The 22,678-nt window shown below is 44.7% G+C and overlaps 1 protein-coding gene across 4 annotated transcripts in view; it reads right to left on the reverse strand.

The window, feature by feature from the left end:
* Positions 1–17,569: 17,569 nt before the first annotated feature.
* Positions 17,570–22,678, reverse strand: part of DRD2 (dopamine receptor D2) — a 67,521-nt gene continuing 62,412 nt past the window's right edge. For 3 of the 4 annotated variants that reach the window (XM_048827577.2, XM_075122197.1, XM_075122198.1), the window contains 3 exons: positions 22,085–22,171; positions 20,205–20,544; positions 17,570–19,395 (listed from right to left, as the gene is read on the reverse strand). In XM_048827577.2, the coding sequence (XP_048683534.1) occupies positions 19,202–19,395; positions 20,205–20,544; positions 22,085–22,171 (621 nt within the window). In that variant the 3' untranslated portion in view covers positions 17,570–19,201. The remainder of the gene's footprint in view (positions 19,396–20,204; positions 20,545–22,084; positions 22,172–22,678) is intronic. The other variant, XM_048827578.2, reaches the window with a different exon arrangement.

Below are 22,678 nucleotides of genomic sequence, written 5' to 3' on the forward strand. Positions count from 1 at the left end.
GGTCCAGACTCACTGATGCTATAAATGTTCTGAGAACTGCTCAGCATCAGACTGTCCTGTTTGAGTTTCTATTTGGAGCCATTGGGGGTGAGGATTTGGCTGTTTGGAAGGGTGATTTGAATGATGTGAGTCTTTCTCCCTCCTGTTCTTTAGGGGTTAGAGGTCTCCACTGGTTCATTTGGAATTCACAACTCCGTTACTCTTTTCTCATTTGTTCTCCTCTTGCTCAATGGTCCAGCCAGCCTGAGATGAGCTTTTCTTCTTTTGTAACTGAAACACCAAATAGGCAGGGAGAACTGAGGTTTTAAATCAGCGCTTGAGCACTGCTGTCTATGACTCAGAGGAAAAAGGACAATACCCACTGGCGACTCATGAGTGCCTGATGGAAACGTCCATGTCTGAACTCCCAGCTCCCATGGTATCTCTGGGTATTTGCAGACATGCTTTTGTGCCAAAACTGGGGTTATTTTCCCATGTGCTTGGTCTTTTTTTTAAAAAAAAGAAGTGAAAAAGCAAATTCTAAAAGCTCTTCTCCCACTGGTCCTCTGAAGGAAACAAACAAAGGGCTTTGCATCTCAACAACTATTATTATTTATTTATTTGTGTTGCAGTAGCACCTAGGAACCATAATCATGGACCATAATCCCATTGTGCTAGGCTCTGTACAACCACAATGCCTTTCCCACCTATAACATGGGAGCTGGGCCTGATTCTTGATTACATTGAGCTTCAGACAGGAATGGCATCCGAGTAGTTAACATGATTAATTTCTAAGTCACTTTTGTGTCCTCCATATTCTGGGTCTATGCAGGTGGCTACCTGGGTCCTGATGTAAATTCCTCACTCGTTCTTTTTTTCCCTTCTCCCATTGACCTTTTTTTCCCTACTGCACCAACCTTCTCTCTCTCTCTCTCAATCCTTCCACCTCCCCTTTTCCTTATTACTGTTATCATTTGAATTATGGTAACACCTAGTCACCTCAATTGAGTTCTCAGTCTTATTGTGCTAGGTGCTGTATAAACTCATACTGAAACAGTCCCAAATAGCTTAAAGTCGAAATAAATGAGACAGAATTATCACCCCCATTTTACAGACTGGGAACTGAGGCACTGAAATATTAAATGACTTTCTCAAGGTCATGTAGGTAGTCTGTGGAAGGGCCATGAATTGAACCTAGAGTCTGAGTTCCAGCCCAGTGCCTTAGCCCCAGGGTCAGTCTGTCCCTGGGTTGGTGGGTTGGTCTGTCTTTCTGTCCCTTCTCCTCCCAACCCAAGGCCCACCCCCCATGACAGAGTGAGTTTTGCACCAGAACCCTTCATTTCCTTTCTCGTGGCAGGACATTATTTGCACAACTATGCACAGTGTCTTTGGTGTCAGAAAGAGATAATTGTCCACCAACTAGAATGACAAGAGATCCAAATGCCAGACAAGGACATAATTAAGCACAATGGTGAGAGACAGTAATGAGATGCATCCGGCAGTGCAGGCACAAGGCTGTGTTTTACATATTCCGCTCCATCCCAAAGTTTTGCAGCTGTTCATTTTCCTTTGTGGCCTTTATCATGGACAAAAAGAGCAGGAGTTTCAGCTAAGACGAAAGAGGAGATGAAATGAAGGAACTTACCTAACGTGAAAGAACTTTTAAACAGTAGTCCAGATTCTCATCTCACAGTGGTGTCGCTCCATTGGCTTCATTGAGTTACTCCTAATTTTCTGCGGTTGAGGTGGAATTAGTCAACCTTACTGTTTCTGTTTTGTAGTGTTCCATTTATTGTTGTCTGAATGCACAGCCCTGTTTAAATATGTGCAGATTCAGCGCATATCCATGTACCTAATGCATAATTTTCAACGGATTTTATCTAACATATAGCCGTGGGTTTCAAATATGGGTAGGACAGCTGGATGGGGAGAAGTTACAGAGTGTAGATATATTTCTTAGATAAAATATGTTCTCTGATCATAGATGAATCCCTCCAAGCCCCACACATGCTTTTTAACACAAACCTGCAATATGCATCCAGAGACACATATTCTTCCCATTTTGTGACCTGACCAGATGTTCCACACTTCAAGAAAATTCCAATCTTCAGAATTTTGAATTTAAACCAAAAGAGGGGTTAAAAAAAATTGCATTGGGGGGGGGGAGAGGGGGAGGAAAGTCATAGTTTTTTTGATCAGCTCTGTTTAGAAACGGTTTGCTTGTGACACCATTTCTGTGCCTAGCATGATGCTATCAGTGTTCTGGTTCCTCCCAATGTTGGATTTTATTTCCAGTAAAACAACCAATTAAACTCATTTCAGGTTCATACCAAAGTGACCTACAGCTGCAAACTCAGTGCCATTGGTTAGAGCAGTGGGGAGGGGGTGGGGGGAATATTTTCATTGCAGGAGAAAGGAGAGAAAAATCCCACCTCTGTGGAAAATTAAAGCGATTTTTATTCTTGACTCAGATTGTATCTTGGGTAAAATAAAGACAGTTTATAGGCCTGGAGGATTCTCATTTCAATACAACCTCCCTGACCCACCTCAGTCAATGAGTTATGAAACTGGGGACCTTCTACCAAAGGTAAAGGAGGGGAATGGGAGTTGGGGGCAGGATTTTGCTGTGGAGAGTTGCTGTGGTGGACTGATTATCCACGGCTCTGAACGCTGCTGTCATCATACCACAGCAAAGTGAAAGCCAAGTGCCACCACATCAGTGCGATTCACTTTACACTAGGGCTAAGCGGTGTGCATGAGATGACACACAGAACAGGGCAATGAGGATTCAGGCCCAGGGAATCTCTCCCGATGCTTCTTCTAACAGAGATGAAGTAAATCCAGAAGCTGTGGTCCATTCAAATTTAAAACAATGGGTCTTGACTCAGATTTGCTCAGTCCTTACTCAAGCAGAGTTCCCATTAAAGTCAACATGGGGCTTGTGAATAAGGATCTCAGGGTCGAGCCCAATGCAATATGGACCTTAGCAGCAAGGCTGCATCCCTGCAGCTGCGCTGCTGTAAGGTCTCCCGTGTAGCTGCTCTAGGCCTACGGGAGAGGGCTCTCCCACTGGCATAATTAAATTGCCTCCAACAAGCGGCAGTAGCTATGTCAGTGGGAGAGCGTCTCCCACTGACATAGCGCTGTCCACACTGGTGCTTTTGCTGGTGAAACTTTTGTCGGTCAGGGGTGAGTTTTTCACACCCTGAGTAACAAACGTTTTACCGACAAAGGGAGACATAGCTTTAGTGTGGACAGAATTATGTAGGTATAAATGTGCTTATACTGGTATAGCTGTTCTCGCAGGGAAGGGGGAATAAGCTACACTGGTACAGGGCACCTTTATACCAATATAATTGTGTCCACTCTAAGCGTTGAACTGATTTAACTAATTTGGTAAGAAAGTCACCCGCACAGCTGACACTTGTGGATGATTCCAGCTAAGCTTGAAAAGCCACTTGTAAATTGAAATAAGAGAATCTACACAGGGATTTCCTGGCTTAACTGGAACTGTTTAAATTCACACTTCAGGTTAAATTGATGCAACTTTCTCCTGTAGACACAAATGCTTATAAACACCACAGGGCCTGCTTCTCTGTTGCTCTGTACTTTGTGTCGATATTTACACCAGGACAGAGTGCGCAGCGGGTCTACAATGATACCATGTCAGAAATACAATTCCAAACACCTTTGCTTTTGATCTGCCTACCACTGTATTCACTGATTTAGGTTTCTTACCCTTCTTCATAGATTCACCAGTGCTTCCTTCTGATCAAAACATCCTAAACTATGTCATCATCAGCACTTTTGCCTGATTGTGAACACAGTTCGCCAACCACAGCAACATCCTTCTATTCCAGGGGTTCTCAAACCAGGGGTTGGGACCCTGCAGGGGGTCCAACATTTTTACATGGGGGGTCAGGAGCTGTCAGCCTCCCCGCTAAATCCCGCTTTGCCTCCAGCATTTATAATAGTATTAAATACAAAAAAGTGTTTTTAATTTATAAGGGGGGGGTTGCACTCACAGGCTTGCTGTGTAAAAGGGGTCACCAATGCAAAAGATTGAGAACCACTATTCTATTCAGTGGCTCCCAGCTTAAGGAGTGAGCTTGATCTCCAAAGTTCAGTTCAGTCCAGCAAATGTCATCACCACCTGCTTCCCTGTGCTCTAGTGTAATTTCCACTTCCTCATGCTTGGGGGCCCTGCAGCCGAACCCTTCCATCTTGTTTGCAAGCTTGTCTTTGTCTTGCAAAGCAAAGTAATTATTCCAAAATAAAGTCACTTTTATTTCAGAATAGTGTTGTCCAGATGGGGGAGTTATTCCAGAATAGCTATAGCAGAATAGTTATTCTGAAATAGCTATGTTTGTCAGTTTCTCCATGTTGACAGTCCCTAACCCATATGTAACCTTGCAACTCTTGTGCTTTCCTCTGGAGCCTGGCAAATTTGTCAGGATGTGGTTTGACACGCTAATGAGAATTGCACAGATATTGTCGGTGTGATTTTCCTTGGTTGCTGTCTCCTCTTTTGTGTTTGTACATGTGGAGACAAGATTAGTTGCTCTGTAAAACTTTAATTCTGGGGTTTCTCACTTAATGTGGAGACTTGTAAGTGGAAGTCAGTACAGCTTTATAGTTCCATTATTAAACATACATCAACCATTGTTATTATGAAGTGTTTATTTTATTCACACAGTGTTAGAGTATGAATTGATTTTCTCTCAACAAGGGGGGTTTATGGGCCTTAAAGTTAGGTCTGCAAATAACTGAAAAGTGGTAAATATTTTACATGATGGCCTATGCCAAACCAGTGTGATTTATCAGGTAACTTTCTGAGGGTGCTTGTCTTTCATTGAGTTTTGCACATAGGGTGGACACCCTTCCGTTCCAGTTGTGCCGTAGTCAGTTCTGATTACGAGCCAAGAGAAATCCTGCAGCATCTCAGAACAGTGGGTAGCTGTAGATAAACGATGGGGAGGCTGGCGCAAAGGGGCTGTAAGGCGGCAAGGATTTGGGCCTGGACTATTTCTGAATTCCATCCAATGCTCCGGCCCCAGTTCTGCTCTGTATATGCTATGGCATAAAGGGTCTGGAAAGCGGCTAGATCCTCCTCGGCTGGGGGTTCTCCGGGTAATGTAATGATACTGTAGGCAGCCTTATCTCCGCTTCTCCGATACCCCTGGCATAGGGCATGCTGGGGGCAGAGAGGTTTGGCCACAGCATTTTGTATTCTGGTTATTCTGCACAGCAGAGTGGCTCAGAGGCAGCTGTGGGAAGCTGTCGTAAGTTAGAAAACCTGCCAGGGTGCCTCTCACTTACATGGAAGGCCGGATCCAGAATTCAGGAGGTGCAAAGGTGGCACGGGTCTGACTCTGTCTCTCTACCTTCCTCTGGTGGGGTAGGCAAAGACGGGATTAAATGCTGTCGCATGGAAGCACAATCAGTTCCAGCTTGTTAAGTAGCAGTTATTAGAGGGGAGGGAGGAAGGCACCGTAGAAGTTGCTTTGCTGTGGGAGATTGAATGAGAACATTAGAGCTCTCACCCTGCAGTCTTGGAACCTGTTTGTTCTTGGGCTGGGCTAGAGGGGGAGAGTAGTTTCTCTCAAGCTTCAAGTACATGCACTTCTCTTAGCCCCTGACGCCATGATGGGGGATAGCCCATGAACTCAGAGCAGGACTCTCTCTGCCTCTCCTGGGCCTACTCTGGCTCAGGACACGTAGCCTAAGAGAATCTCATCCTTTCCAGGGGGTCTTTGTCTGGGCCCAAGAGAGGGCATCTTGTCAGGCCCCGAGTCCTGAAATGAGACGTTGGTAGGGGATGGCTGAGGTGGAGGGAATCGCTGATGATGGTTTGGGGGCTGTGAAACCATGGACCTGGGTTATTACCCTAAAACCCGGTAACTGTTCCTCTGGAATAAGTATAATGGCAGCCATCTTGGCGGACTGACCAGAGGTTGACCAAGGGTCTCTACAGCTGAAAGTCTCTGCAGCCAAACCTGTGTAGCCAGGGACTGCCAGAGCTGTACAGCCCCGTAGCCTGAGCACTGCAGGGGACACAACACACACTGAGCATTCGGTCACACAAGGAAACCGCAGAGTTTCATGCCCTGCCGAGAAAGGGCCCTTTCTCACCTTTTCTGGTGGATCTGTTCTCAATAAATCTGCTGGCTCTTTGACTTCCGATGACTTTTATTTTTGAAAGCATGCTGCTGCCACGTGAACTGCTCACACTTAGGGTAACCAGACAGCAAGTGTGAAAAATCCAGACTCCCGGGGATGGGGGTGTTAATAGGCACCTATATAAGACAAACCCCCAAATATTGGGACTGTTCCTATAAAATCAGCACATCTGGTCACCCTACTCACACTTCCTTAGCGTGCTGTCAGCTCTCTTAGAGGTGCATTGATATATTTGTATTTGCTTGATGGTTAAAAATAGCAGCGGTTACTATTAACATACAGCAGTTTTGAAATCTCTCCGCTCTTAGCCCTGCTTCCATTTTACAGCTCTGCCATAAGCCCTCCAGCTGCGATTTAGGTGACATTCATAATCTTAACAACCTAATCAAAGCCCTGGATACAGCTGGTCACACTCTCTACGGAAGCAATGACAAGCATGGGTAGGCACACTTATTTGCTTTCGGTCTGGGCCCAGCATGGCAGGATGAGTATATTAAATGATGACATTCTCCCTGTTTCTGAAGTGTTGCTTTGCTTCTGTAGAAGTCACCCAGGGTTCAGTTCCTGGCCTGTTAATTTTTTTATTAATGATATTTATTCATTCCATCTTTCCCTCCCCACTCCTGCTTCATCTTGGTGGAGAATTGGTTAATAATGCTTCCTTTGTCCCACCCTTTGGCTGTCCTGCCTATTTAGATCAGTGGGTCTCAGCCCAAAGACTGTTTGCGGCCCAATCAGCAAACAGCTGTAGCCCATGTGACATCCTCAGGGCCATACAGGTAGTATATATATCGTGTGCATGTGGCCCACGTAACACACACACAGCTGCATATGCGGCCCACAATGATAAATAGGTTGAGAACCACTGATTTCGATTGTAAGCTCTTCAAGGCAGGAACTGTCTCTAATTATTTGTATGTACAGCACCTGGAACAATGGGACCTGATCTCATTTGGGGCCTCTGGGTGCAACCATAATAATCATTTAGTTCAAAACAGACCATCCGTCCCTGCTTCTTATCTGTAAATTCTTTAGCGCAGCTGCCTGCTTTGTTGAGTGGTTATTGATGACTGATCATTAAGAATTTCCAATTCATTGCTGATTAAAATTCTGAGGTTTAAGGGTTCTAGTCCCAGAATCAGGCAAAAGAGAAGTAAGTTCAGTACCTGGTTGGGAATCCCAGTGTGCACAGAGACAACACTCACACTGAGGGCAAAGCAAAGCTTTAAATACTTTTATTAGGATAATTAGTAAAATGTTCCAACCCAAATGGGAATATAGCTGTTGTGAAGAATTAAGATTGTGTCCAGCTCCATCCCTTACATATACTCACAGTCTTCTCATGGAGACCTACTGTTGGGAGACAGGCAATGCTCTGAGGGTCCTACCCTGCCTCTGGCATGCCAAACCAGTCTGAGGGTCGAGATCGTGAGGCCTACATGGTGGCTGGCCAATTATGGGGCCTGGTGACTGCCATGAATATTCGTATGGATGCCCAGCCTCCTTTGTCCATAACTAATTTCCTCACTCTAATAATGTTGGGGTGTTCTTATCTGATAGGTTAGTGTATTAGTGACCTCAGCTTATTATCATATACGTCAGTTCATTGCCAAGGCAAGTTTCTGGTTGTACTCTTGAAGATACTCCTATTCTAAAGTATCCAAAAGCTGGTATCCGTTCATATTCCTGCGGTTATCTGATACCATTTTATATAAAAAGAAAAGGAGTACTTGTGGCACCTTAGAGACTAACCAATTTATTTGAGCATGAGCTTTCGTGAGCTACAGCTCACTTCATCGGATGAAGTGAGCTGTAGCTCACGAAAGCTCATGCTCAAATAAATTGGTTAGTCTCTAAGGTGCCACAAGTACTCCTTTTCTTTTTGCAAATACAGACTAACTCAGCTGCTACTCTGAAACCTGTCATTTTATATAAAAATCTCCTAAACTTAATATTCTCAGTTCCCCAACAACTCAGAGTCACTGTTAGGTAACTCACTTATGCTAAGGCTCATAGGCCTCAAAGCCTGACGCTAACTACTTAACCTAACTGTCTTACATTCTGTAGGCCTGTAGGTTTCTTGCATTACTGCTACCTAAAATACCTTGACGTTAGCTCAGAGGATGACAGTGCTGGAAAACCAATGTCTTTTTGCACTAAAAGCCACTGAAGGGAGCAAACAGCGTAAATCTGGCAGCTGGTGCCACTTGTTAATATTTCCCGCTCCGTCTGTTTGGACGGATTAGAAATTGCTACTCAGTTCTCAAATGGGGCCAAGTATAGCTGGTAATTCTTGCTGGGACTTTAACATCAGCATCTCAGCTCTACCAATTCCGATGGTTTCTTAGCAGTCACTAGGGGGCACCTTGCTCTCACATGTGATTCCAAGCAGGTTTAGTTCCAGATGTTGGAACTGTTTTGACTCTCAAATTGGGAGGTAAATAGCATTAACGATGTCAAACCATCACATTCAGACCAGGGATTAATCATTGTATTGTAGGGAAATAATGAGTGGATGTGGGTCTCTCCCAGGGACAGATCTCAAGGCCTGAGTGGCTGCATAGTTTTAATTAAACCAAACCAAAATTTTAGTTCATTAGCTCTTGGAAGCTGATAGTTTCCTTTCCTGGCAACAGGGATTAGAATTTTCTTTTTTTGTACCTATAAAGAAAATACCCTTGGAAGTAGCCTGGCATGCAAGCCAGCACTATGGTGGCTGAAGTTGTGATTTTACTGTCAAGTCATCTAAACTTGCACTCTTTCGTTGATTTTTGTGTAGCTATCGAACGTTGTAGCAGCCAGCTGTGAAGAACAGATGTGCTGTAAGTGGAGCATAAGTACACCATCCTGAGCATAGAACTGTGAGCGAGAATCATAGAATCATAGAATATCAGGGTTGGAAGGGACCCCAGAAGGTCATCTAGTCCAACCCCCTGCTCGAAGCAGGACCAATTCCCAGTTAAATCATCCCAGCCAGGGCTTTGTCAAGCCTGACCTTAAAAACCTCTAAGGAAGGAGATTCTACCACCTCCCTAGGTAACGCATTCCAGTGTTTCACCACCCTCATAGTGAAAAAGTTTTTCCTAATATCCAATCTAAACCTCCCCCCCTGCAACTTGAGACCATTACTCCTCGTTCTGTCATCTGCTACCATTGAGAACAGTCTAGAGCCATCCTCTTTGGAACCCCCTTTCAGGTAGTTGAAAGCAGCTATCAAATCCCCCCTCATTCTTCTCTTCTGCAGACTAAACAATCCCAGCTCCCTCAGCCTCTCCTCATAAGTCACATCCCTTCTGTAGTGGGGGGGACCAAAAGGCTAGGCTGAGTTCAAAACATAAGCAGAGGAATATCGGTAGGAGTAGGGAGGTGACACCGTCACTGTGTATGAGAGCACTGCTGGAATACTGTGCCCAGGCTTTACAAAGGGGAGTGGAAAACCTGCTGTGGGTTCAAGATTGATTCAAGCTCTGGAAAACCTGCCACCCAGTGAAAGACCTAAAGAAGCTGATCTATTTAAGTTATTGATGAGAAAGTTACAAGGTGACTGGATCACTATCTATGACAGCTAGTCCAAATTTTCCATTCAGAGTGTTTTTTTCTGACCCAAAAACGACTCTGATGTCAAACCAGATATTTTTGTGGGAAATGTCTCATTTTGATGTGTGGGTTTTTGGGGTTTTTTTCAGATTGAAAAATTAATAAATAAAGAAAGTTTGGAGGCAAATACTGGTGAAAACAAAAGCATTTTTCCTTTTCATCAAATTTCTTTGCGGAAACAGAAAACGTTTGCTGGCCAGCTCTTGTAAGTACCTACACAGGGAGATAACAGGGCTTGGTCTGCTAGCACAGGGAGACAGAACAAGATCCAACAGCTGAAAGCTGAATCTAGAAAAATTCAAACTGGAAGTAAGATGTAAAAGTGTCTGCTGTAAATTGACTACAAACTCCCATCCCCAATCTGATTAACTTTGCTGTTTCAGAATGAGGAAGGCTATAATAATGTTCAGTACAGGACTGACTCAGGTAATGAACTGAACTCCTTGGCTCTACATCCTAGTAGAAACATGAGCTGTGATACCCAGATTCCTAGCCCTATGCGCGCAGAACGCACCTGATGCCCTGTTGAACCGGTCACATTGGACGTTTGTTCCTGAGGCATTCCATTTGCACCTGCTTCCTCTGTCTCACTCCTCCTAAATTAAGAATGACCAGCTTGTGACATCACTGAATTGCCCTGGAGATGATGGTGACATCACAAACAGGAGATTAAGGCTATGTCTAGGTCGGCAGAATTTATCGACCATAGCGACATAAATTACACCAACATTTCTGCAGAAAAGGACCTGGGGATTATAGTGGATGAGAAGCTGGATATGAGCCAGCAGTGTGCCCTCATTGCCAAGAAGGCCAACGGCATATTGGGCTGCATTAGTAGGAGCATTGCCAGCAAATCGAGAGAAGTGATTATTCTCCTCTATTCGGCACCGGTGAGGCCACATCTGGAGTATTGTGTCCAGTTTTGGTCCCCCCCACTACAGAAAGGATGTGGACAAATTGGAGAGACTCCAGCAGAGGGCAACGAAAATGATCAGGGGGCTGAAGCACATGACTTACGAGGAGAGACAGAGGGAACTGTGGCTATTTAGTCTACAGAAGGGAAGTGAGGGGAGATTTGATAGCAGCCTTCAATTACCCAAAGGGGGGGTTCCAAAGAGGACGGAGCTAGGCTGTTCTCAATGGTGGCAGAAGACAGAACAAGGAGCAATGGTCTCAAGTTGCAGTGGGAGAGGTCAAGGTTGGATATTTGGAAACACTATTTCACTAGGAGGGTGGTGAAGCTCCAGAATGGGTTACCTAGGGAGGTGGTGGAACCTCCATCCTTAGAGGTTTTAAGGCCCTGCTTGACAAAGCCTTGGCTGGGATGATTTAGTTGGGGTTGGTCCTGCTTTGAGCAGGGGGTTGGACTAGATGACCTCCAGAGGTCTCTTCCAACCCTAATCTTCTGCGATTCTATGACATAAGTGTTTGCGTGCACAATGCTATGCTGATGGGCGAGCTCTTCCCCCGTTGGCATAGAGCATTCTCACTTTACTAGCTGCAGCACTTTACATAGAGACCTACCTTAAGCCCTCGAGGGGGCTGGTTGAAACAAAGGTTCTGGCTCCTTGCAAACGTCCCTAGTGACACAGACAAACCTGGGGAGAGAGAAATACAGAACGTGCAGAACTGATGTATGTGGAGAACTGTCTCAAGCTAGGAAGCTTTCCAATATTTCCCGTGAGGCACCAGTGGGGTTTCCAGTCTAACCAGTGATCCCACAGCCCTCTTGCTGTGCAACATTCATTGGCAGAGATAACCGTGCTTCCTGGTTTGCTGGCTCCAGGAGATGATCCAGCAACTTCGTTGAATGTCAGACTAGCCCCTGGGAAGAATGCTTCCACCCCAGACAGGGGCAGTCCTGTCTAAATGAGGACTGGACCATGCCACTACTTGCTTTTGTGCTGCAGCAATAACCTGTCTCCAGTCTGCATCTGTAGCAACTCTTCAACTCATTCTGGCCTTGATCTTCCTTGTTTCCTGTCAGAGTCCTCCAGTTCCCTTGTTGTTTGGTGCTCAGGGCAGTTCCACACCAACTTCTGCATCTTTGAAGGGATATGATAATTGTGGGAGGGCCCAAGGGGGGAGACTGGAGGAAACATGACTGATGAGAAACCTCACTGTCCCTTTGTATTTCAGTTCATTTTCCAAAGATCCTAAAAAGAAAAGGAGTACTTGTGGCACCTTAGAGACTAACCAATTTATTTGAGCATGAGCTTTCGTGAGCTACAGCTCACTTCATCGGATGAATAAAGTGGAAAATACAGTGGGGAGATTTATATACACACAGACCATGAAAAAATGGTTGTTTATCATACACATTGTGAGGAGAGTGATCACTTAAGATGAGCTATTACCAGCAGGAGAGTGGGGTAGGGGGAGAGAAAACCTTTTGAAGTGATAATTAAGGTGGGCCATTTCCAGCACATTTCCAGGAGTTAACAAGAACATCTGAGGGACAGTGGGGGAGGGGGAATAAACAAGGGGAAATAGTTTTACTTTATATAATGACTCAACCACTCCCAGTCTCTATTCAAGCCTAAGTTAATTGTATCCAATTTGCAAATTAATTCCAATTCAGCAGTCTCTCGTTGGAGTCTGTTTTTTAAGTTTTTTTGTTGAAGAATAGTCACTTTTAGGTCTGTAATCGAGTGACCAGAGAGATTGTAGTGTTCTCCGACTGGTTTATGAATGTTATAATTCTTGACATCTGATTTGTGTCCATTTATTCTTTTACGTAGAGACTGTCCAGTTTGACCAATGTACATGGCAGAGGGGCATTGCTGGCACATGATGGCATATATCACATTGGTAGATGTGCAGGTGAACAAGCCTCTGATAGATCCTAAAGGAACTTCAGTGCGGTGGGTGGGGAATCAAGAAATGATTGAGAGGCAAAAATGAAGCCGCAGTAAACACACATACACAAAAGCAGAGCTGGCAACAACTTTGATTTAACTTTATTGAATCAACTCCCTTTTTTGCTGAACGTTTACAGTTGTTTCCCTCCATTGGGAAGTGTGAGTGACAGTTGCTTTGGTGAATGGAGGGCTACGGTTTCTGCTAATTCTCCTTCCCAGCATCCCCTGCTGAAATTTCTGTGTAGTCAATGGCACCACTCCCCAGCCAATCACAACAGAGATCCCTATTTCTGAAACAGAGATCCTTTGCAGTGTTCCGTGCGGTAGGATTTAACCCTTAAATAGCACTTTTCATCTGCTGATCTGAAGGAGCTTTGCAAAGGGGGATCATTATCTGCATCTCACGGGGGGAAACTGAGGCATGGAGAGTTGAAATGACTTGCCCAAGATCACTGGCAGAACCAAGAATAAAACCCAAGTGTCATGACGCCGAGTCTGGTGCCGTATCCACCGGGATACACGACTTCCCTATAGTTCCTACCTCTGGTATCGTTCAGAGAGTTTTACCTTCACCTTGCACCTCCTAGTGCTAAATAACACGCATTTAAGCTTGGAGTGGGGTCAAGTGCTTGCTTTTGTCTTGACTGGGGTTCTCAGGTGATATAATAATAGATGTAATTAATAATCTTCGGTGCAAGGACCTTGTCTTCCAGCATGGGATTTTCAAAGTTGCCTAGGGGTATTAGGCACTTAATTCCTCTTCGTTTTAATGAGATTTGGGCACCCAGGTTCATTAGGCAGCTTTGCAAATCTTGGCCCTACAAAGGTGTGGGCAAAGTACCAGGTGCACCTCTGATGATCTAGAATGATGATAATTATAGTAGATGAAGAGGTGGCAAAGGAAGATGCTCTTGAGGAGGAGGAGGGTGGCATGATGAAGGTTACACTATGTATTGTCCCATCAGCATCAGGAGCAGAGGAAACGTAGGTGCTGAATAATGCCCTTGTGACTCAGGTTACTACAGCTCAGTTCTAAGCAATATTTCATATCAGTGTTAAGTAAACCATAAGCTGTGCCAGCTAAACGTGTTGCCTTGAGCTGAGTTTTATATAAAGCAAGTAAGTGATGGAGATGGACAGCAGAATGACTCCCACTAATGTGAATTTTTACTTCAGGTGCATTTAGCAGAGTGAAGTCCATAATTAAGTCTTTGGGGCATGTTAAATGCTAAAAAATTCCTGTGCTAAAAATATTGTATTTAGCATGCAAATTGTCTGTAATGCCATAGTACCCTGACAGCTCAGATTTATTTTCTCCAGACAAAGAGAAATTATTAGTTTGTAGGTGCCACTAAATTGTTTGTCATCATCAAACCTAACTGAAGGCAATAAGCCTTTGGGAACAGGTTGACTCTGTTTTATAAGTAAAGGATTTTAATTTTTTTCAGCTTTCTACCCAGCTCGTGCATGCAAAGGTTGTCGTGACTAAGCCAATGGCTGTGGATTACTATCCTGAGCACTCTAATATACAGAATCAACAAAGAGACATAAAAAGTCCATTGTGAAGAGCAAGTGCTGTTTCAGGGAGAACTTAGACAAATGTTGGCTGCCTTTCTGTTTAGGCTATTCCTCTTTTATTTAGTCTGAGCTTGTCCCCTAGAGGTCTGTGTGGGTGGGTGGGTGGGTGTGTGTACAGGAGAAGGGGCCTGGAGAAACTTGAGCACATCTATCCATCCTCCCTCACCACCGTGGTATCTAGGCACCTAGACTCAGTCTAGAAGCGGAGAGAGACAGAATTCTGGACAAAGTGAGATGGAGGAGGGGGGAAAAAACAAAAGATGAGTAGTCTGAGAAGGGGAGTGAGTCTGAGAAGAACGAGAACTAGACAGTAAAAGTTTAGGGGCAGGAACCATATTTTTGTTCGATGTTTGATTAAGCTAGTATAATGGGGCACTGATGGCTGATTTGGGTCCCTAGGTGCTACCACAATATGATGAGTGGTGCTGCTACTTAATAAATACCAGGAAGTGCGGCACCTCCTGCTAAAGAGAACAACACAAACGTGTCATCACATGTGGCTCGTGCACCAGTCAATGTGCAGTTTGCTTTTACCAGTCGTATGGAATTATAACGTGACTATGTGAAATTTACCAGTGTCTAGGTACGAGTCGTAACAAATGTATATTCCTGAACCTTTAGGAAGAGAGACAGTTTCTCCGGATATTTTCCCCAGAGATTTTTTTTTTTTAAATCACTGAAGAAACTTCTATGAGATTAAATCATCCAGTTGGACCTATTGTAATTAGTTTGCTCTTTAATCCGGAGGAATAGAATGATAATATCATAATTGCAGTGGAAACCAGTGGAGAGACAACAGAATACTGTGCAGGATACATCTGCTTCTAGATAATAACATGTTCAACTATCGCAAACAGCCACACTGATCTTCAGTGAACTGTTAACAAAGAGAGAGAAAGGCAGGACCAAGGATTCTCATTAAACAGGACTTCAGCTTTGCTCATTAATAAGGAACCATAAATATGACCATAACCAGGACCATTACAGGTTTCAGCTCATGCTCAAATAAATTGGTTAGTCTCTAAGGTGCCACAAGTACTCCTTTTCTTCAGGACCATTACAGTTCCTTCTGGCTTGAAGTCACCTTTAACAATCCCGGCCTCTCAGTAAGGAAGAAATCAAGTCTTCTCATTAGGGTCATGTGGAAAAAAATCTCATTGCCTTCACCACCAGCAGCACACACAAACATTTCCACAGGTCCCAGAAAAGCAAAATGTTTTAGACGTGATATAAAGGACAGGGTCATCTTGTCTACAAGGCTGAGGCCAGCAATAGGCGCCAGGAAGTCCCGAATTCTAATCCCGCTGCTGATGCTGACTCTGTCCTTAGGTTTGGAAAAACTACTTCCCTTTTCTTATTCTTATTTATTTGTACTGCAGTAGCATCTAGAGGCCTCAGTCATGGACTAAGGCCCTCTTGTGCAGGATGCTGTACGAACACAAAACAAAAAGATGTTCCCTACCCTGCATTTGAATTTATCCTCTGTAAAATGGGGACAATAATAGTTTGATGGTTGTGAAGATTGTCATGTTTGTAAAGTGCTATAATTTCCCCCCGCCCCCCACAACATATGGGGATTTTGTGTGAAAATCAATGCAGGGCGTCTGAGTTGCAGGGAGTCCAGCCGGGCAGATTAGAATTGAGGGTCACTGGAGTGAACGGAGAGCTGGTCTGTTGCTGACCTGCACCCCTTCCCACGGAAGAGAAGCTTGTCACCTTGGAGATGTACAGGTACAAAGATCAGAGAGGGGCCTGTTACAACAGCTCCTCTGCTTCACGTGGGTGCGGGGGCTTCTCTACTTTAATATTAATATTCCAGGTAGCTTGCGCTACAAAGTTTTCATCTGGATTCAGAATCCAGTTTGTCAGTCTGCCTCTGGGTCAGGTCCACCTTGAGATATATCTCACATGGGGTAAAATTGACCCCTATGTGGAACGAGGCTTTGACACTAAAGTCCCACTTCCTTTCAAGACTTACATGAGGCATAGGCCTTGCTCTGTCCCTCTGCACAGAGGTGAATGTCACCCAGGGAGATGATCAGTAAGGATGGTGTATTTTTACATTATGGAGGAGCTTTTCACACATTTCTTGCTGCTTTGTTGGTCTCCACGGCCAATATTTTAGTTGCTTGCTTGGCACTTTCCTGCTTTGAAATTGCTAATATTGTTGGAAAATCGAACGGTGGGCTTTTTTACACAAAATGCATTGATTTTTTTTATTGTTTCAGTCTTCAGACTGGGTTGATTCCCACCACTGGGTTAACTCATTTGGTGGAAAATAGAAGGATTGGGGGAGAAAAGAACAGATAATTTCCTTCTCTATCTGTACCCTGCTCCTGAGATCTCTTGAGGTAGCATTTCCAATTTCTTGGTCAGAAAAGGATTTCATGGCTTCCTGTGCTTTTGTAAGAACCACTTAATCCTGTGAATGTAACTGTATAAAAGCTCTCCTAATTACTGTGCATTGTCACACCAGTGTTGAGGAGCAATAAGCCAGGGACTGTTTGGTTGCAACATTTTACTCAGGCAGCATCAAGTAACACCTGATTGGTGGGAGGTAAATAAAGTGTTGCCAGGATAAACCAGTGCTCCATCTCTGCCCTCTAGTCTGATTCCATCTTCAAGACCCATCGCTGCTAGGGGCATGGGTCCTTTTCCTATTCCTGTGTCCTGCTCCGGGCTGAGACTAGCTTTGGATGGCTGGAGGGATCACCTTTTCGTTAAAATCTATAGCTGCTGACAGACCTCAAAAGATCATGTTCAAATAAGCTTTGAAATCTATGCTGTAACCATCTATAGCAGTGGTTTCCATGCTGGGATCACGCCTTCCTTCCCCTCTACCCCCACTTTATTTAACAATACTGGACGCACATATATTACAACTCCCTGACCTCTGCTTGCACAGGAAAATGCGTGTATTGGTAACATGGGGAAATAGACCTAGAACCAAGGGGAATTCATTGCAAAGGGCCTACAGCAAGAAATGGTCTTGACCTGCAAAATTTGAGAATTACCCGTAAATAAAGAATGAATGAGTCAAATAAGAAGGTGCTGTGTTGAACTGTAGTTAAGAGGCCCAGGACAAATTAATCACATTGAAGCTGATGGAATTACGCCAGAGATGGTGGATTTGGTCGTCTTTTCTCTTTTTTGGTATAAAACCAGAAACGACATTCAATTTGTTCTCCACACCTGCAGGAGGCTCCCCCTCTGCTGAAGCCAGAAGTGTGTGAGGTTCCAGCCAGTATCTCTTTCTACAGGGCATCTAATAGCTTTAAAATTGACAGATGATTTTAATTTGCGGGGTCTGTATGTGTGTGTGGACTATTGCAATAATCCAGACTATCCTGATCCTGAATTAAACTCCAGCCAGACCCATTTCCATGGAATTTTATTAATTTTACTGAATATTCTTTACAGTGATATTACAAAATATATAGTTAACTGGGTACAAAAATGACAGCGTGGATTTGGCAGCCCCAGAGTCGGCTTAGTGAGATGGTGTTGGTGACGGCTTCTCAAGTGGTTAAACCATGAAGCACAGAGACAAGGGGGTGGGGGAGATACTGGAAACAAATGGGGGAAAAGCTCTCATTTTCCAGACCAGAGTCCACACTGAACCCAGGAGCATGTCTAGCTAGAGACTCATTCAGAACCTTTCAATTTCCCTCCCAAAGCCACCACGGTCAGATTACAAAGGCCCTTAACTTACGGTGGTGAACGGTTACTCTCAGGAGTAGTTCCTCTGAAGACAATGGGATTGTTCATGAAAGCAACTACAGCTCATCAGTGTGAGTCAGTGGCTTAAGATCTTGCTTATAGTGAAGTTACTGGCCTTTAGAGTGATGGCTGAGACTTAGAACCTCATACACAATTCTGCTTTCTCTCCCTACAAGCGTCAGTGCAGAGTCGTAAGGGAAGGGGGAAGCCAGGATGGCCAATGAAGAGTAGCTTCCCTCCCTGTTTGGTTAAACCCATGCTACAGGGGCCAAATTCAGCCTGGAGGTCCAATTCTGATGACTTCACTGGAGTTACACCAGGGATGGACATGGCTCCAGGGGCCTTCTCTTTCACCTTGTCCTCGTGCCACTATATAAATGACACCATCACACTGCAGCTAACTTTGTACAATAACTTGTAACTTGGAGATGAAAATACTGGCAGGTGGACATGGCTTTGAATGGTGACGATGAGTACCCTTTGAATCATAGCACGCGCGTACCATGCAAGACAAGGTGTCATTTCTTTGTTTCTCTCTTTATTTATGGTTTTTTTGGCTTGGGCTTCTGTTCAATTCCTCCTATTTATTCATATTTACATTTGTGTTATGACACCATATGTGATACAGGTTTCCCTTCTCCTCCTGCACACACTTCCCCAGGACCCATATGTCTGTAGATATCAGATCGTGTCTGATGGCAGAACCTTCTTAGCCCAGTTGGCACCTCTCTAAGTCTTTGTCTGAAGGCTTCAGCAGTTTGATACTGGACTGGTCAGCTGGAGGTGATGGCAAAGCCATTGCATGGAGTTCCTGTGAGCTCTGGCTTTCTGGCTCCTATTGCAAAGCAGAAAAGATGTCGGTGTCTTTGGTGAGAATTGTATCAATGACGTTAACATGTGAGCAACCAGCACAGGGACCAATCACTGTCCTCCGCTAGCTCTGCTAATGTCCACAATTAATGCACTGGAGGTCAGTTGGCCACAGGCAGGTATCAAATGAGTGTCTTAGTTTTTGCTTCTGTATCTTCAAACACAGTGTGAGAGTACCTCTTAAAACTGCCCTTTGGGTTGATCTCTGAGTCCAAAGGTCACCTTAAGGATAAGAGAGAGCATCCCACTTGAAGCCACCCATTACATCCCAGCTATAAGGGTGTGTAGGCATGGCGCTGTCTTAACACATGGACCTATGGCCCTATATAAGAACACTGGGCCTCCTCATGACTCCCTATTCACCTGTGTGTGTGTATGTGATGTGTGCATGGCATCATCTTGCTCTCAGGCTTTATTTAGCAATGGAGGATCTTCATGAAGGCCTTGCGGAACTCAATGTTGAAGGTGGTGTAAATAATTGGGTTGACGGCGCTGTTGACATACCCGAGCCACGTGAAGGCACTGTACATCGCCGGTGGAATGTTGCAGTTGCAATGCATGTTCAGGATGTGGGTGATGAAAAAGGGGAGCCAGCATATGATGAAAACACCTGGGAAATAAGGAAAGAATCGGGTTTGATTGCACTGAGCTGTCATTTTAACCCTGGAAGATTTGTACAGGTGCTCAATACTCTCTGAGATCCAACAATTAAGCCCCTTATGGTGATAAAAGAAAGTTGCTTCCTGCAGGGGTGTAGGTCTTGTGTCTTGCTATCCTATTTCTAAATCCGTGGCCCTTAAGTATCTAAGCACTAAATGTTTTCTCAGTTGTTGTAAGTTGATTGACTTCAAAGCAGTTACACCAGCAGAGAATCTGGCCCTCAGAACTGCCAGTCCTGTTTCTGACTTCACTGCCATTTGGAACATAATTGGGATGCATTATAAATCATCTGAGCCTCTTGCCAGCCTTTGCCAATCAGCAGCCAGTATTCCTCAGAGTTGGGCAATACCCTGAGTTAGATGAGGTTGTCCTCTTATGCTGCTCTGAGAGGGAGAACCGTGGCTGGCCTTCCTACTGGTGTCATGCTCCCTGGTTGCACAGGTGTTTCACCTAACTTATCAAGAGAAAACTGCAATAAGGCCCTCACCTTCAGCACGCGACACTCTGTCTCCAGAGACCACTTTAAAGTATCCTCACACCCCTCCTTTCACCTTGCATATTTGCCCTTATTTGACACTTCCTTCTTCCCTCTGTGCATTGCCCGCTATGCTCCTCCTTGTCTTTCCCCACATGTTCCACCAGCAGGTGCACTTCTCGCTGCCTATGTGACTAACAAAATAGTTCTCACTGGACATTCCCATTAAAAGACCAGTCCTGGGAATCCAATGGACTACAAAGGAGGCCAAATTGAGCTCTTACCAAGCACAATGGCTAGCATCTGGGTGGCTTTCTTTTCCTTCTGCTGTGAGAGTTTCCTCCTGCTCAGGATCTTGAGGGAAGTCCTTGTCTTGCCGTTGGGCATGGACTGGATCTCGAAGACCTTGGCCGTCTTTGGGTTGTCTTTGGCATGCCCATTCTTCTCCGTTTTCGTGGGGCTGTCCAAGGGCAAATCCAGGGTGGAATTGATGCACTGGTTGGAAGTGGCTGGCATGACCAATTGGTGGTTACTCAGCAGGGCTGGTTTGTGTTTGGTTTTTTCAGGGGGGCTGGTACTAGACACCATCTCCATCTCCATCTCCTCCACGTGATTCACTGCCTCCTGGACAAGGATCAAAAAACCCCAACATAAAGATAGATAAATATGCAATTGGAGCAAAGGAGTGATACTGTCTTCTGTGAAGGGAGCAGGAGTACTACTTGGGCCTTGATGAAGAAGAGATTAACCTGAGCTCAATTCCCCATCTCCTCCTTTTGCAGAGATGGTCAGGGGAAGGGCTATAAATTGGCTGTGTGGGAGGCAGAGAGGGGAGAATGCCTTTGGGAAGGTTGGGGTGATAGGACAAGGGGGAAGCTCCAAACTGGGGGAGTGTTTCTGTTGGCTCATTTCTTTGCTTATGTTCCCTTTATTTGTATCGCTTTTATGTGTACATTATTCTGAAAGGAACTGGCCTTTCTGACTCTGACAATGCTTATTTGGTTCTTCTGAGTCATTCCGCTATCTTATAGGGGTTATCAAAGGGGAGCACCTACCAGCCTCAGATCTCATAGAATCATAGAATCATAGAATATCAGGGTTGGAAGGGACCTCAGTAGGTCATCTAGTCCAACCCCCCGCTCAAAAGCAGGACCCATCCCCAATTAAATCATCCCAGCCAGGGCTTTGTCAAGTCTGACCTTAAAAACTTCTAAGGAAGGAGATTCCACCACCTCCCTAGGCAACGCATTCCAGTGTTTCACCACCCTCCTAGTGAAAAAGTTTTTCCTAATATCCAACCTAAACCTCCCCCACTGCAACTTGAGACCATTACTCCTTGTCCTGTCCTCTTCCACCACTGAGAATAGTCTAGAACCATCCTCTCTGGAACCACCTCTCAGGTAGTTGAAAGCAGCTATCAAATCCCCCCTCATTCTTCTCTTCCGCAGACTAAACAATCCCAGTTCCCTCAGCCTCTCCTCATAAGTCATGTGTTCCAGACCCCTAATCATTTTTGTTGCCCTTCGCTGGACTCTCTCCAATTTATCCACATCCTTCTTGTAGTGTGGGGCCCAAAACTGGACACAGTACTCCAGATGAGGCCTCACCAATGTCGAATAGAGGGGGACGATCACGTCCCTCGATCTGCTCGCTATACCCCTACTTATACAGAGCTGGCTGAAGATTTTCTATCAGAAGGACGTTTAAATAGAAGATGGCTTTTTTTCCTAAACAGAAATATTCCTGGGAAATGTCCATTTTCAATTATTTTATTCAGGTTTTCATAACAAACCAAAGGAATTTATGTCTTAAAATATAAAAAACACCTAGAAGGTAAATAAAAAGATATCCAAATTGATAATTGCCTTAAAAATCATGATATTTTTAACAATCTCATGATGTTTGGGGGAGGGTGGAGGAACTGAATCCTGATATTTTAACTCTGGAGTTGCCGATACTGCAGTTCAAATAGCTGGCTTTCTTTGGGGAATGGGAAGAGCACCCTTTAAGTTTTGATGCTGCATAGGAATTCCCTTTGTTACCACAGAACTTTTCTTTCTTAGGCTAGGGGGAAAAAACCCACCCTAAATTCATTCTGCACCATGCAAAGGCAAACGGAGAAAGAGCTTGTGCTAGAGTGCCAACAGTCCTCTGTGACACTTACCACTTTCCGCTTATGAACTGGGAAACTCCCGTTGGACTTGACAATAACAGTGCAGAGCTTCACATCTTCTGGGTGAGTGCATTTGTCCTATGGGGGAAGCATCAGCACACAGGTTACACAAGCAGATAGGAATTAGGAGGGGATGTGGCAATTTAAACACAGGGCACTGAGCAGAAACAAATAGCTGTGAGTAGGAAGGTAAGAAGTCTGGAAAATTACTCTGAGGAGTGAATGATGGTGGTTCCCAGGGACTCTCAGCTCTTTTCTCACTACAAGAAAGAAACTTTAAGGACCTTTGTAGCTCCTCAATCCAGCCCCACTCTCTGTCTCCATATTGCTCTGTTTGACTAGAACCTGGCTTTCGAGGGAAATGCCGAGAGACAGTTTGGAGATGGCTCCTCTCTGGTTACAAGTCCATATTAATCATTTTTCACTTGCTACTAAAATGGGAATTTGTGACAAGTGTCCTCATGGCCCACGCACACTTTGCTGGACTCCGCTAACGTGTGTGCCTCAAGGCACTGCTGTCAGTCGCGAGCGTGCCACGCAAGCCATGCGCTCTGCAGGCCAGACACGCGTGCGCTGCCTGTGAAA

This window comes from Caretta caretta, chromosome 22 (assembly GCF_965140235.1).
Source record: "Caretta caretta isolate rCarCar2 chromosome 22, rCarCar1.hap1, whole genome shotgun sequence".
Lineage (NCBI taxonomy): Eukaryota > Metazoa > Chordata > Testudines > Cheloniidae > Caretta > Caretta caretta.